Raw genomic sequence first — 17,204 nt, forward strand, 5'->3', positions numbered from 1 at the left:
ATCACCTTTGTCCTCCTGCAGTTCTCTGCTGCGTCATGTTGTACAAGGCACACCAGACAATGATCATTCAGGACATCTTTGCTGATGCATATTGAAGGACGCCCCACATCTGATTAGCAGCCCAATGGCTAGCTCAATGACCACTTTTGTGCTCATGTAGCTTCTGCTGTACCGTTCCTGGTATCAGTGGTAGGGCTCCTCCAATGTGTTACCAGCCACAGCCTTAAAGGGTATCCTGTATCTCCAAGGAGCCATCCACTGAGTCTGCTTGGAGCTTGGAAGATCTGTGATGTATTTGACTGGCACAGAATGAAGGCAGGAATATCTTCGGGTGATAACATGCCAGCTAAACATTAATGGAGTGGAATTCTTTTCAAGTTTATCTGACAGCACCTTGATTGCCACATGGGTGCAATCTATGACTCCCTGAATTTGTGGGAATTGAGTCATTGCATCAAATCTGAGTGCTCTCTTGTTCTGACTGGTCTCATCAGTTACAAATGGATGTAAATGGCTGCCCTGGCAAACACGGCATTGGTCACCTGGGAGTCTTAGCCAATATTTATTTTGGTTAAATAAAATGGATCAGCCTTCCATCATTTCTTGTAATGCTAATAATGGATCACAAATGCAGCACTTGTGTACAGAAGATTGTGAAACCCTGAAGATACCACCAGCAGATCCCTGGAAGAAGCAGGTGCTGAGGAAATTCAGGGATGTGGTAACCTGGCTGCCATTGACAATGCATGGTCACCAGGCGCACTGGGAAGGAGGTCTTCTTCCAGGTGGCTTCAGATGTCAGCAACCACCTGCTGAGAATGTCTGAGCCTCCTGAGACACTGTTGCTCAGTCACGTCCAGAAATCTGATCCTCTGCCAGTAAACCCTGTGTTGGGGTTATACAGTCATAGTCATTTACAGCATAGAAAGAGGCAATTCAGCCCATTGAGTCCATGCTGGCTCTCTGCAGAGCAATCTAGTCAGTCCCACTCCCTTGATCGATCTCCGTAGTCCTCCAAGTCTACTTCCTTCCTTTTGAAATCATTGATTGTCTCCACTTCCACCATCCTTGTGGACAGCAAGTTCCAGCTAATTACCACTCGCTGCACAAAAAGTTCTTCCTCTCAACCCCGCTGCATCTCTTGCCCAAAACCTTCAATCTGTGTTCCCTAGTCCTTGTACCATCAGTTAATGCGAACTGTTTTTCCTTGCCTAACTTTTCTAAGCAGGTCACAATCTTGTACACCTCCATCAAATCTCCCCTCAATCTCCTTTACTGATAAAGAAAGAGAAAATAGAATATGAAAGTAAACTTGTGAGAAACATAAAAAGACTGTAAAAGCTTCTATAGGTATGTAAAAAAGAAAAGATTAGCAAAGACAAATGTGGGCCCCTTACAGTCAGAGACAGGCGAATTTATAATTGGGAATAAGGAAATGGCAGAGAAACTAAACAGATACTTTGTTTCTGTCTTCACGGAAGAAGATGCAAAAACCTCCTAGAAATACTAAAGAACCAAGGGACTAGTGAGAATGAGGAACTGAAAAAAAATAGTAAAAAAGTAGTACTGAATAAATTAATGGGATTGACAGTTAATAAATCCCCTGGACCTAATGATCTACATCCCAGAGTGTTGAAAGAGGTGGCTGTAGAGATAGTGGATGTATTGGTGATCATCTTCCACAATTCTATAGATTCTAGAACGGTTCCTGAAGATTGGAAGTAGCAAATGTAACCCCACTATTTAAGAAAGGAGGCAGAGAGAAGACAGGAAACTAAAGATCCATTAGCCTGACAACAGTAGTAGGGAAAATGCTAGAATCTATTATAAAAGATGTTATAGCTGGACACTTAGAAAATAATGGCAGGATTGGGCAGAGTCAACATGGATTTATGAAAGGGAAATCATGGTTGACAAACCTGTTGGAATTTTTTGAGGATGTAACTAGCAGAATAGATAAGAACACCGTGTTCATCCCCTTTGTCCTGTAGAGTGGCACCAGGCTGAGGAGAAGACAACTGCTGTTCCAGCTCCTGCTGCTCCTCATCAGAGGTCCAAGATAGACCTGCATAAGCTGCTCCCATGCTGCTGCGCAGGCTGGCAGCTGGGAAATGCAGATAAAAGTGAGAAAAGTCCAAGGTAGCAGAAATAAACTCCAAAGAGTTGGAAATCAACTGCAAAGTAGTGAAAGCCCTCTATCAGAACAAGTCCTGTGACTAAAAGCCTTTCACTCAGGCAAAGAAACACTTGTCCTGGATCAGTATATAAAGATTTTTCAGCCTGTCAATTTCACAGCTCCGTCAATCCCTGCTGTGCTCTCACCTTGTTGACACTGGCGAGTTTCACACTGCCTGGAGACCCATCTGCTGTCAGTTAAAGACAGAATGCAGGAATAAATCTTCAGTCAATTGGCTTTGAACATATTTAAATCGCTGGCCCAACTGTTCCATGGGGGTTTCTCTCGGCTCCAAAACAGCACTAGTTAAATGCGGAAGTCTGCGGGTCTTTGTTGAGTTCCCAACATGCTGGCACTTTTTGCTTCTTTAACCCTCGCAATCACTGGCAACCACTCCCCAACCCCCATCCAACCTCTTGCAGGTTAAAATTCTGCCCCCCTCCCCCCCCCAATATGTTTTCAAATTACAGACATCTTTAGTTTAGTTTAGAGACACAGCACTGAAACAGGCCCTTCGGCCCACCGAGTCTGTGCCGACCATCAACCACCCATTTATACTAATCCTACACTAATTCCATATTCCTACCTGTCCCCACATTTCCCTACCACCTACCGATACTAGGGGCAATTGATAATGGCCAATTAACCTATCAAGCAGCAAGTCTTTGGCATGTGGGAGGAAACCGGAGCACCCGGAGGAAACCCACGCAGACACAGGGAGAACTTGCAAACTCCACACAGGCAGTACCCAGAATTGAACCCGGGTCGCTGGAGCTGTGAGGCTGCGGTGCTAACCACTGCGCCACTGTGCCGCCCATCTGAAAACTAATACTGCAAATTAAAAATTCTGGATTCTTTTTGAGTTACTTACTTAGTCCAATCCTTACATTCTTCAGTAGATGAATTGCTGCTTGAGTATTTTCCATCGGGGCAATGCTCACACACAGTATCTTTGAAATGTGTTCCTGAAAAATAAATATATCAATGTTAATACCAGATTATTGGAATTGAGTTTGCATTACTAAGGGCTGTTTGAAATACAGTGCCGTTACTGGTTTCTGCATTACAGTTTACTCTTGATAATTTAAATTTTTTTGCATTAAAAGCACCCACATTTAAAATAGGGCAAAATAAATTAACCATTTCGTATAACCAATTACAACGTTGCCACATTTATTTTGGGAAGAAATAGGTGTTTACTCAGTCACTCATACATCATTTAGGTGCAATTATCTTGTGTGTTTAATTATCTCTAACAGGTGTACATTTACAGCTTGCACTGAGTAATGACTGTAAACATGTTGAATAAATAAATAGCACCCCCTGAAGGTCCAAAATTATCTTGTCTACTTCATCCACTTTGTGTGGTGTCAGTCCACCTTAAGTTGTGGGGACTGTATTACTCCAACTATTATTACTGGAGGAATTTGGGATACAGGAAGTGAGGCCCAGACGATAGGACTGAGGCTATTAAAAGCTCTGCCAGCAATGGTGGGGCACAGGGAGGGAGAGTTGTCTAGGAGGCTGGAGTCAGAGGACTGTAGGGTGCATGAGAGAATCTGTGACTGGAGGTGATTGCAGAGGCAGGAAAGTGAAAAACCATGAAGAGATTTGAAGATGGGGCCAGTGATTTTAATTGGATGTATTTTGTAACAAAAAACGAGTATAGGTCAATAAGCAGAGGAGATTGTGGGACTTGGTGTGGATAGGAATGTGGGCAGCATGTTTTGGATAAATTGGGAGTTTGGGCCAATAAAAGGCAAGCAATGAATTGGGCAATAGAGGCCTAAATTCAATATTGCCCAAATATGGGAGCAAAATGTTTGACGGGATAAATAAGCACATCTGAATGACTGTCCTAAATTTGTTTGCGGGCCTCATTGGAATAAATCCAATGAGTTGCAAGTGCCAATTGGGTACCCCAATACAGCTTGCCCATGCAGGAGTGAGCTCCCTCTACAGTTATTGAATTTAGCAAGTTTCCCTAGCCCTGTCCGTAATTAAATCTATCAGGTCAGTCAAGGGTTAAGTGGTACTTTGGGGTCGAGCATTTGCCGACAGGCCATCGTACCTAATTTTCCATCCTTTGCTGCTGCGATACTCTCCAGTATTGTAGGGTATAGTAGAAGAAAGTTAATCCCATTATCTTTCTATTGCAAGACAGTATTTAGCTATGAAAAACAAGAAATCTACCACCATACCTTTTTCTTTAACTCCTTCACCTGGAAGGCATGTTTTGTGCTTTCCGCCCATCTGACAGCTTTTGTCGAGACAGTAATATCCCTCTTTGATCTCACATAAGGTATTTCGTGTATAGATACATTCGAGTTTAATCTGAAGCCCCAACTCTATAAATAGAAAACATTAATGAGCTACAAGTAAAATCAATATGTGCTATTTCACTTTATACCTCCTGAAGAGGTAAAGAATGGATACAAAACATGAAATAGCTGAGTGTTCTCTTCTAAGATTAGAATATAGAGGATTGATTTTAACTTTTGGGTAACCAACTGGTGGAGCAGATCAGCCAATCATCCGATCCTATGAAGGCTGTGGCTGTGATTTGAAGGCCAAGAACTCATTGACATCAGGCCGGCAAGTTCTGTTCTCGGAGGGGGTGGGCCATGGACTGCAAACTTTCTATCCTTCCTTTGCAATTTGAGTAACTTCTCATTGGTCCTTTCTGGTTTATTTCCATGTTTCTATTTTCCATCTTGCTTTCAAACTTCCTTTTCCTTCTTCCTCAGTGATTCGCTGAGTAGTTATTTTCTGCCTCACATTTATTCTTAATGTTTTCCACAGATTCTTGTATTTTTTTTAGTACTCAGTTTTTTTTTAAATCATGCATTCTGAGTAGCTTGGCTTTCAATTACAGAAGTAAAACACACCAAAGAGTGGGAAAAAGAGTGGAGGAGGCGGTGGCGTAGTAGTACTATCACTGGACTAGTGACCCAGAGACCCAGGGTATTGCTCTGGAGACATGGGTTCGAATCCCACCACAGCAGAAGGTGGAATTTGAATTTAATTAATAAATCTGGAATTAAAAAGCTAGTCTAAAGATGGCCATGAAACCACTGTCAATTGTTTAAAAACCCATCTGGTTCACTAATGTCCTTCAGGGAAGGAAATCTGTCCTTACCTGGTCTGGCTTACATGTGACTCCAGACCCACAGCAATGTGATTAACTCTTACATTCCCTCTGAAATGGCTGAGCAAGCCACTCAGTTGTACCTAACCGCTGCGAAGTCAATAAAAAGGAATGAAACCGGAAGGACCACCCGGCATCGACCTAGGCACCAGAAACGACAACGGCAAACCCAGCCCTGTCGACCCTGCAAAGTCCTCCTTACTAACATCTGGGGGCTTGTGCCAAAGTTGGGAGAGCTGTCCCACAGACTAGTCAAGCAACAGCCTGACATAGTCATACTCACAGAATCATACCTCAACGACAATGTCCCAGACACTGCAATCACTGGCCCGAAACGTTAACTCTGCTTCTCCTTCCACAGATGCTGCCAGACCTGCTGAGTGGTTCCAGCATTTCTTGTTTTTACTGCAATCACTATCCCCGGGTATGTCCTGTTCCACCGGCAGGACAGACCCAGCGGTCTACAGTAGGGAGGGAGTTGCCCTGGTACTCCTCAACATTGACTCCGGAACCCATGAAGTCTCATGGCATCAGGTCAAACGTGGGCAAGATAACCTTCTACTGATTACCACCTACCGCCCTCCCTCAGCTGATGAGTCAGTACTCCTCCATGTTGAACACCACTTGGAGGAAGCACTGAGGGTGGCAAGGGCACAAAATGTACTCTGGTTGGGGGACTTCAATTCCATCACCAAGGGGACTTCAATTCCATCACCAAGAGTGGCTCGGTAGCACCACTACTGACCGAGCTGGCCGAGTCCTAAAGGACATATCTGCTAGACTGGGTCTGCGGCAGGTGGTGAGGGAACTACCAATCTGCCAGCCGCAGATGCTTCTGTTCATGACTGTATTGGCAGGAGTGACCACCGCACAGTCCTTGTGGAGACTAAGTCCCGCCTTCACACTGAGGATACCTTCCTTCATGTTGTGTGACACCATCACCGTGCTAAATGGGACAGATTTCGAACAGATCTAGCAATGCAAAACTAGGCATCCACGAGGTGCTGTGGGCCATCAGCAGCAGCAGAATTGTACTCAACCACAATCTGTAACCACATGGCACGGCATATCCCCCACTCTACCATTACTGTCAATCCAGGAGACCAAGAGTGCAGGAGAGCATGCCAGGAGCAGCACAGGCATACCTCAAAATGAGGTGTCAACCTGGTGAAGCTACAACCCAGGACTACTTGCATGCCAAACTGCATAAGCAGCATGTGATAGACAGAGCTAAGTGATCCCATAACCAACGGATCAGATCTAAGCTCCGCAGTCCTGCCACATCCAGTCGTGAATGGTGGTGGACAATTAAACAACTAACTGGAGGAGGTGGCTCCACAAATATCCCCATCCTCAATGATGGGGGAGCCCAGCACATCAGTGCGAAAGATAAGGCAGAAGCATTTGCAACAATCTTCAGCCAAAAGTGCCGAGTTGATGTTCCATCTCGGCCTCCTCCTGAAGTCCCCGGCATCACAGATGCCAGACTTCAGCCAATTCGATTCACTCCGTGTGATATCAAGAAATGACTGAAGGCACTGGATACTGCAAAGGCTATGGGTCCTGACAATATTCCGGCAATAGTACTGAAGACCTGTGCTCCAGAACTTGCCACGCCCCTAGCCAAGCTGTTCCAGTACAGCTATAACACTGGCATCTACCCTGCAATATGGAAAATTGCCCAGGTATGTCCTGTACACAAAAAGCAGGACCAGTCCAACCCGACCAATTACCACCCCATCAGTCTACTCTCAATCATCAGCAAAATGATGGAAGGTGTCATCAACAGTGCCATCAAGCGGCACTTGCTTAGCAATAACCTGCTCAGTGATGCTCAGTTTGGGTTCCGCCAGGGCCACTCAGCTCCTGACTTCATTACAGACTTGGTTCAAACATGGACAAAAGAGCTGAGCTCAAGAGGTGAGGCGAGAGTGACTGCCCTTGACATCAAGGCAGCATTTGACCGAGTATGGCATCAAGGAGCCCTCGCAAAACTGGAGTCAATGGGAATCAGGGGGAAAACTCTGCCGGCTGGAGTCATACCTACTGCAAAGGAAGATGGCTGTGGTTGTGGAAGGTCAATCATCTGTGCTCCAGGACGTCACTGCAGGAGTTCCTCAGGGTAGTGTCCTAGGCCCAACCATCTCCAACTGCTTCATCAATGACCTTCCTTCAATCATAAGGCTAGGAGTGGGGATGTTCGCTGATGATTGCACAATGTTCAGCACCATTCGCGACTCCTCAAATACTGAAGCAGTCCATGTAGAAATGCAGCAAGACCTGGACAATATCCAGGCTTGGGCTGATAAGTGGCAAGTAACATTTGCACCACACAAGTGCCAGGCAATGACCATCTCCAACAAGAGAGAATCTAACCATCTCCCCTTGACATTCAATGGCATTACCATCGCTGAATTCCCCCACTATCAACATCCTAGGGGCTACCATTGACCAGAAACTAAACTGGAGAAGCCATAGAAATACCGTGGCTGCAAGAGCAGGTCAGAGGCTAGGAATCCTGCGGCGAGTAACTCACCTCCTGACTCCCCAAAGCCTGTCCACCATCTACAAGGCACAAGTCAGGAGTGTGATGGAATACTCTCCACTTGCCTGGATGGGTGCAGCTCCAACAACACTCAAGAAGCTTGACACCATCGAGAACAAAATAGCCCGATTGATTGGCACACCATCTACAAACATTCACTCCCTCCACCACCGACGCACAGTGGCAGCAGTGTGTACCATCTACAAGATGCACTGCAGCAATGCACCAAGGCTCCTTAGACAGCACCTTCCAAACTCGTGACCTCTACCACCTCGAAGGACAAGAGCAGCAGATGCATGGGAACATCACCACCTGCAAGTTCCCCTCCAAGTCACACACCATCCAGACTTGGAACTATATCGCCGTTCCTTCACTGTCGCTGGGTCAAAATCCTGGAGCTCCCTTCCTAACGGCACTGTGGGTGTACCTACACCACATGGACTGCAGCGGTTCAAGAAGGCAGCTCACCACCACCTTCTCAAGGGCAATTAGGGATGGGCAATAAATGCTGACATGGCCAGTGACGCCCACATCCCATGAATGAATAAAAAAAAAATTCACTCCTCTGTTGATGTACCGAATGCCGTTCATTTCTTGGAAATACTCAGCCAATCTGGCAGCATCTGTGCAGAGACAGAATTAATGTTTCAGGTTGATGACCTCTCCTTAGAACAGATGAAAGGTCATCAACCCGAAATGTTCTCTGTTGCTTTCTCTGCAGATACTGCCTGACCTGCTGTGTATTTCCAGTATTTTCTGTTTTTATCTCCGATTTCCAGCATCCGTGGAATTTTGCTTTTGTCCTTTCATTTCTTGTGGGCATTCCTTTCTTACAAATTTGTTGACAACGACTGAAAATCTTCCCTAAGTTCTGTTGGAACACAGGAAGACAGAAACAGCAGTAGGCCATTCAGCTCTTGAGCCTGTTCAATTAAATTATGGCTTGTGTTTCTCTGCATCATTTACCTGTCTTTGCTCCACATCATTTAATACCTTTACCCAACAAAACTCTATCAGATGCAGTCTTGAAAATTTCAATTGACCCAGGATCCACAGACGTTTGGGGGAGGCAGTTCCATATTTCCACTATCCTTTATGTGAAAAAGTGTTTCTTGATTTTACTCCTAAATGGCCTAGCTCTAATTTTAAGATGATGTTCCTTGTTCTGAATTTCCCCATCAGAGATTCTCTGTATCTACTCTATTAAATCCCTTTTTTTTTTAAAAAAAAAGAGCTTGATTCATTCAGCCCTTAAATTCTAAACTCATGGGAATACAAAACAAATTTATGCAACTTGTGTTCACAATTTAACCATTTAATTCCATGTATAATTCTGGAAAATCTGCACTGCAGCCCTACCAAGGACAATGACCTAGGTCAACAACCTGATTCATTAACCCTCCCTTCCTCTCCATAGTTGTTGCTGCCTGACCTGCCACATGCTTCCTGACCTTTATGTTTTCATATTAAATATGCAGGTAGTGGTTTTTCCATCATCAATAGCTCAGTAATTAAATGTCACACGTGGTCTGGATTATGTTGAATTAGTTAATCTGAGTAACTGAGAGAGTATATTTGGCATCACTGTCCTCAGACAGAACACTCAGCCACTGCTTCCATTCCTTATAGGTGTGAACTAATCTCTACTACTTTCAGTGACAAAAGAATAGAAATTAGCATCATGGCCGCCACCTCCTCCTACCCCTCCCCCTCCTCAGATAGCCACAGGCAAGAAAAATAACCATGTGGGTGAGGGACAGGAAAGCTGCACCTATGCAATCATAGACCAGCAGACATCGGCATCCTTGGGAAAGGAGTGGAGAGAAAAATGTTTGTCAAAACAGGAAACGTGACAATGTCACTTACATTTAATCTGATCACACCTAACTCCAAACCAAGATGCTGATGTCAGGAAATTCAATATCAGGTGTGAAGTTGAAGTGCACGATTTTACCATTAATGCAGTCATGTATAGCTCATCAAGAAGAAGCACAATTATTACTTAGTAAATACCGTGGGTGAAAAATCTGTTCATGGTGGTGCTGTGCAGACTTGTGTCAATTGGCTGGAGGCGGACAGTGCTGCCAGGCTGCGTAGGTAGTGGCCCATGGCACTGTCTGTTCCCAGGGAATCAATATAATCTGTGTAGCACCACTTGGAGCGGCGTTTCGCAAACGAGTCTTCCCCCCATATATTCAAGAGCAGTAGGAGCAAACACAGTGAAGAAAAACCTTGAACTCTGATGTTTTGCTAAAATCATGGCATTCTTAAACAACTGTTTGATAACTGTAAAAGCAAAATACTGCAGATGCCGGAAATCTGAAATAAAAACAAGAAATGCTGGAAATACTCAGCAGGTCTGGCAGCATCTGTGGAGAGAGAAGCAGAGTTAACGTTTCAGGTCAGCGACCCTTCATCAGAACTGGCAAAGGTTAGAAATGTAATAGGTTTTAAGCAAATAAAGCGGGGGTGGGGCAAGAGATAACAAAAGTAAAGGTGTTGATAGGACGGGGTCACAGAGAATAACTGTCCAGAAGGTCATGGAGCAAAGGCAAGCGGTATGTTAATAGTGTGCTGAAAGACAAAGTTTTAATGCAGAGAGGATATTAATGGACAGAAAAATGAACAGCCCTGACCCAAAGTGCAGGCATGAAAAAAACAGTGGGCAGGCACATGGTAAGAAAATTGAATGATGAAACAAACTGAAGACTGTATCGGTGCCGTTTCCTGCTCCCACCCCGAACTGAAAAACTTTATCAACTTTGCTTCTAATTTCCACCCTTCTCTCACCTTTACATGTTCCATCTCCAACATTTCCCTTCCCTTCCTTGACCTCTGTCTCCATCTCTGGGGATAGGCTGTCCACTAACATTCATTATAAGCCCACTGACTCCCACAGCTACCTCGATTACAATACTGCACACCCTGCCTCCTGTAAGGACTCCATTCCATTCTCCCATTTTCTCCATCTCTGTTCTGATGATGCAACCTTCCACGACAGCGCTTCTGATATGTCTTCCTTTTTCCTCAACTGAGGATTCCCCCCCCCCACTGTGGATGACAGGGCCCATTTCCCGCACCTCTACCCTCACCCCTTCCCCCCACTGCCCCCAGAACCGTGACAGGGTTCCCCTTGTCCTCACTTTCTGCCCCACCAGCCTCCACATCCAAAGGATCATCCTCCACCATTTCCGCCACGTCCAGCATGATGCCACTACTAAACGCATCTTCCCCTGTCAGCATTCCAAAGGGATTGTTCCCTCCGCGACACCCTGGTCCACTCCTCCATTACCCCCACCACCTCGTCCCCATCCCATGGCACCTTCCCCTGCAATCGCAGGAGGTGTAATACCTTCCCATTTACCTCCTGTCTCCTCACTATCCCAGGTCCCAAACACTCCTTTCAGGTGAAGCAGCGATTTACTTGTACTTCTTTCAATTTAGTATACTGTATTCGCTGCTCACAATGTGGTCTCCTCTACATTGGGGAGACCAAACACAGATTGGGTGACCGCTTTGCGGAACACCTCCGCAAGCAGGACCCCGAGCCTCCGGTTGCTTGCCATTTCAACACTCCCCCCTGCTCTCATGCCCACATATCTGTCCTGGGTTGCTGTAGTGTTCCAGTGAACATCAACGCAAGCTCAAGGAATAGCATCTCATTTACCGATTAGGCACGCTACAGCCTGCCAGACTGAACATGGAGTTCAATCATTTCAGAGCATGACGGGCCCCCCTTTTTATTTTTAGTTATTTTTTTATTTTTACTTTATTTCAGTTTGTTTCATCATTCATTTTTCTTACCATGTGCCTGCCCACTGTTTTTTTCATATTTTGCTTTGAGCCAGGGCTGTTCATTTTTCTGTCCATTAACATCCTCTCTGCAATAACGCTTTGTCTTTCAGCACACCATTAACATACCGTTTGCCTTTGCTCCATGACCTTCTAGTCAGTTATTCTCTGTGACCCTGTCCTATCAACACCTTCCCTTTTGTTATCTCTTGCCCCACCCCTGCTTTACTTGCTTAAAACCTTTTACATTTCTAACCTTTGCCAGTTCTGATGAAGGGTCACTGACCTGAAACGTTAACTCTGCTTCTCTCTCCACAGATGCTGCCAGACTTGCTGAGTAATTCCAGCATTTTTTGTTTTTATTTATGTTTGATAACTGTTCCTGAAAAAATACTCAAACTCCAAAACTAATTAAAATAAACGACTGCGATATTTACCTGGATCACAAGCTTTACACTTGAGACATTTTTCTAACCCATTAGGATGTTCAGTATATTCTCCACCTGTACATGGTACACAAGTTGTACCAAATAGTTCAGTGCAATGTTTTAACACTTTAGTGCCTGTAGAGACAAAAATGTGCATAAGTTGGTTATGAAATTACAAGATTTGTACTGCTTTATACTTCCTGGTTTACACATCGCAGGGGTGAAATTAAGCACTGTAGTGCAGTTTTTTGGGTGCTACGAGGCCTCTTAGACTACTAAAATAGTGTCTGCCAAGTACACGCACAGACTTCTAATAGGAAGTGGGCCGGACACCATATTTGTAAAGGGGTTTGTGTGCACGCACCTAAGCAGTGTGCAGATCTTAACATCAAACATGATTTGACACCGGGTATTTTGGAATTCCACGCTTCAGCCTGTGCCTTCTTAACCTCCCAGAGCTAAACACACTTTTGACAATAAGAACCCCACCATACCAGCGCTATTGAAAGGAATCATCAACTACATACAGGTTAGTTGCTAGATTACTTATACAGGCTGTTGCTGCAATTCTACATGCTTTGGGTTCTTTCCTATACTTGCTACAAGTCTCAATAGTTTACAGGCAGCGTTCCAGCTGGTGCTGAAGTACTTTTTTGATGACTTAATGGCTTGTGCACAAACCAGTTTCTTCCAGACATGGGTGGCCTAGTAAGGCTTCCTCTTGGCATTGACCATGACTGGGAGAATGGTCAGAGGCCACATAGAGCAGGAAAAGCTGCTAGAAGAAGGAGGAGTAGGGGTAGAAGAGCTCTCAGCAGCAGGCCATATCCGCAGAGTGTCTTTAGGGAGTTGATGTGTTGGAGAACAGATTAAAGCCTGGCTACTCGACCCGAACCTGCCCAAACCCGACATGTCGGGTTCGGGTTTGGTCGGGTCTATATTCGGTGTCCAGCATTTGGGCTCGGGTTGGGTTTTGTTTTGTATTGTTTTCTTTTTAATCTACGTTTTGATGCAATGTTATTTTTCTGTATTATTAACATGTTTGATATTTTCGGGTCAGGTCAGGCATGAGAAAAAATTGAAGGCCTTGGGCCCGGGTCAGGTTCGGGTTGGCTGTGGTTGGGTCAAGCCCGGGTTGGCTGTGGGTCGGGTCAGGTTCGGGTTGGCTGTGGGTCGGGTCAGGCCAGGGTCAGGCCCGGGTTGGCTGTGGTCGGGTCAAGCCCGGGTTGGCTGTGGTCGGGTCAAGCCCGGGTCAGGTTCGGGTTGGCTGTGGTCGGGTCAGGCCTGGGTTGGCTGTGGTCGGGTCAGGCCCGGGTCAGGTTTTAATTTTATACCCGAGCCAGGCTTTAGAACAGATTGCTGGAGTGCGGCTCCTTTTGTGATGGGATCTGTGGTTGCAAAGCTTTTTTTCTGAGATGGACCATAACTGGAAGGGAAACTAGAATTGAAACCGAAACTGAAACAGAAGCTGAAAAAAAAAATTCAGGTTTCCAGGGAGTCTGACATTGTCTAAAAACAAAGAGTCCTCCCCAGTCCAGATTGCATGAGAGCAGTCTCAGCTTCCACTGCAGCACTCCGCCATTGGGTGGTGTAGGATTGGGCTTTCTTTTTATAACTATAGGACAATTAGAACTTAGTTGTCATATCTTTAAGCATATCTGTTAAAATTGTATTCTGTATGTAACATAACTGCACAGTTAAGCTCAGTTGAATGTCAGCTAAAGTCCTGAACAAGTCATGGCACGCTGAGAAGAGATAAAGAGGACTAATTCAGCACATGTAAAGACCTAGTGCTGCATTTTAAGAATCAGCCGCTGAAATAGGTGGTGGGCGTAAAAAAAATGCAGCCCGCCCACACAGGCACCACATCACAGAGCTGTCACGATTTCAAATGTGGCAGCTCATTTGCATGGCTGCGGTGCCCACCCCTCACGATGATGTGGAGGGGGTGCCGAGCCGCTGCAGGCAACGGCGGCCAGCGCCAATGCGCAGGCGCTATTTTTAAAGGGCTTACAGCCCTCAACGGACATATAAAACTAAAGGGACAGGAAAGTAGAATTTCCACAAAACGGATTTCAATGACCTTTAATTGCATTTCCCCCCCATCCCCATCCCAATGGCATTTCCAGACAGTCGTGCCCTTTTCCCTCCCGGAATTCAAATGTTGACAATTTGACCTTCCCCGCCCCCCCCACAAAGTTCAGCAACTTTGCCCTTTACCCCTTCCCATCATCTCCTCCCTCTAAACAATCCGCATCATTGATCATTGTTAACCCAATCCCCACCCCTGCGCAGAAAAAAAGTATTCCTCTCCTCTCCCCACAGGCATCGCGCCACATTTCCCCAAACAGGGATTCAAAGGCAAGGCATTATCGGCTGCCCGAATGAAGATCGGTGCGGAGATTAGGGAGGCAACAGGACCTTTATTAAATCAGGTATGTAAATTAGTTTACATATTGAAATGGGGGTCCCATCGCCGAGTGGCGGGATGGCAGCCACAAGGCCTCATCACCGTCGAGATTGGCACAGGGCCTGCGCTGTTGGGGTCGGCAGCGGGCCTCCGCCGCACCGATCTTCATTCCACACCCCCCCACCCCCCACTTTACTTGCTTAAAACCTTTTACATTTCTAATATTTGATGGTTCCGAAGAAGGGTCACTGACCCGAAACGTTAACTCTGCTTCTCTTTCCACAGATGCTGCCAGACCTGCTGAGTGAATCCAGCATTTCTTGTTTTTGTTCTATATTTGCTCTGCCTTCCGGACTGACTTAGTTTCTCTTCATTCCCTACTGTACCTCCACTCTGTATCCCATCCCCCTGCCAAATTAGTTTCAACCACCAACGCCCCCCCCACCCCCCCAACAGCACTCGCAAACCTCCCAGCAAGGATGTTGGTCCCGTTCCGGTTCAGATGCAACCTGTCCAACTTGTACAGATTCCACCTTCATCAGAAACAGATCCAGTGATCAGGAAACTGAAGTCCTCCCTCCTGCACCATCCCTGTCTGGCGCAAAAGTAAAACGGGAAAGGTAGCCAAACCATGGCTTGCAAGCGAAATTAGAGACAGCATTAGATCCAAGGAAGAGGCATATAAATTTGCCAGGAAAAACAACAGACCTGAGGATTGAGAGCAGTTTAGAATTCAGCAAAGGATGATCAAGGGATTGATTAAGGGGAAAACAGAGTACGAGAGCAAGCTTGCGGGGAACATAAAAACTGACTGTAGAAGTTTCTATAGGTATGTGAAGAGACATAGATTGGTGAAGACAAATGTAGGTCCCTTACTGTCAAAAACAGGGGAATTTATTATGGGGAACAAAGAAATGCCTGACCAACTAAATGCATACTTTGGTTCTGTCTTCACTAAGGAGGACACAAATATCATAACAGAAATGTTGGGGAACACAGGGCTTAGTGAAAGAGAGGAACTGAAGGAAATCAGTATTGGTAGAAAAATGGTGTTGGGGAAATTGATGGGATTGAAGGCCGATAAATCCCCTGGGCCTGATGGTATGCATCCCAGAATACTTAAGGAAGTGGCCCGAGAAATAGTGGATGCATTGTTGGTCATCTTCCAAGATTCTATAGACTCTGGAACAGTTCCTACAGATTGGAGGGTAGCTAATGTAACCCCACTGTTTAAAAAGGGAGGTAGAGAGAAAGCAAAGAATTATAGACCAGTCAGCCTGACGTTGGTAGTGGGGAAAATTATCAAAGATTTTATAGCAGAGCACTTGGAGAACAGTGGTAGAATCGGGCAGTCAGGATAGGTTTACAAAAGGCAAATCATGCTTGACAAATCTACTAGAATTTTTCAAGGATGGAACTAGTAGAGTTGATGAAGGGGAGCCAATAGATGTGGTTTATTTGGACTTTCAAAAGGCTTTCGACAAAGTCCCACATAAGAGATTAGCATGTAAAATTAATGCGCATGGGATTGGGTGTAGTGTATTGCGATGGATAGAAAACTGGTTGGCAGACAGGAAACGAAGAGTAGGAATAAACGGGTCTTTTTCCGAATGGCAGGCAGTGACTAGTGCGGTACCGCAGGGATCGGTGCTAGGACCCCAGCTATTCACAATATATATTAATGATTTAGATGAGTGAACTAAATGTCATATCTCCAAATTTGCAGATGACACAAAACTGGGTGGGATGGTGAGTTGTGAGGAAGATGCAGAGAGGCTTCAGGGATGATTTGGACAAGTTGAGTGGGCTAATGCATGGCAGATGCAGTATAATGTGGATAAATGTGAGGTTATCCACTTTGGTAGCAAAAACAGGAAGGCAGATTATTATCTGAATGGCTATAAACGGAGAGAGGGAAATATACAGTGACACCTGGGTGTTCTCATACACCAGTCACTGAAGGTAAGCATGCAGGTGCAACAGACAGTAAAAAAGGCAAATGGTATGTTGGCCTTCATAGCGAGAGGATTCGTGTACAGAAGCAGGGATGTCTTGCTGCAATTATACAGGGCCTTGGTGAGGCCACACCTGGAATATTGTGTGCAGTTTTGGTTCCTTATCTGAGGAAGGATGTTCTTGCTATAGAGGGAGTACAGCGAAGGTTTACCAGACTGATTCCTGGGATGGCGGGACTGACGTATGAGGAGAGGTTGAGTCAGTTAGGATTATATTTGCTGGAGTTCAGAAGAGCGAAGGGGGATCTCATAGAAACCTATAAAATTCTAACAGGACTTGACAGGGTAGATGCAGGAAGGATGTTCCCAATGGTGGGGGAGTCCAGAACCAGGGGTCATAGTCTAAGGATATGGGGTAAGATCAGGACTGAGATGAGGAGAAATTTCTTCACCCAGAGAGTGGTGAGCCTGTGGAATTCACTACCACAGAAAGCAGTTGAGGGCAAAACATTGTATGTTTTCAAGAAGGAGTTAGATATAGTTCTTGGGTCTAAAGGGATTAAAGGGTATGTGGCAAAGGCGGGAACAGGCTACTTAGTTGGTTGATCAGCTATGATCATAATGAATGGTGGAGTAGACTCAAAGGGCTGAATGGCCCACTCCTGCTACTATTTTCTATGTTTCTATGTTCCTTCAGCTACACATTCATCTGCTCTATCCTCCTATTTCTATACTCACCAGCACGTGGCA

At 45.3% G+C, this 17,204-nt stretch overlaps 1 protein-coding gene across 9 annotated transcripts in view; it reads right to left on the minus strand.

The window, feature by feature from the left end:
• The window catches only part of LOC137351976 (tumor necrosis factor receptor superfamily member 14-like), a 126,601-nt gene that overhangs the window by 17,867 nt on the left and 91,530 nt on the right, over positions 1-17,204 (minus strand). For all 9 annotated transcript variants that reach the window (XM_068016925.1, XM_068016924.1, XM_068016926.1 and 6 more), the window contains 3 exons: positions 12,099-12,224; positions 4,378-4,524; positions 3,048-3,141 (listed from right to left, as the gene is read on the minus strand). In XM_068016925.1, coding sequence (XP_067873026.1) covers positions 3,048-3,141; positions 4,378-4,524; positions 12,099-12,224 — 367 coding nt within the window. The remainder of the gene's footprint in view (positions 1-3,047; positions 3,142-4,377; positions 4,525-12,098; positions 12,225-17,204) is intronic.

This window comes from Heterodontus francisci, chromosome 37, assembly GCF_036365525.1.
Source record: "Heterodontus francisci isolate sHetFra1 chromosome 37, sHetFra1.hap1, whole genome shotgun sequence".
NCBI lineage: Eukaryota > Metazoa > Chordata > Chondrichthyes > Heterodontiformes > Heterodontidae > Heterodontus > Heterodontus francisci.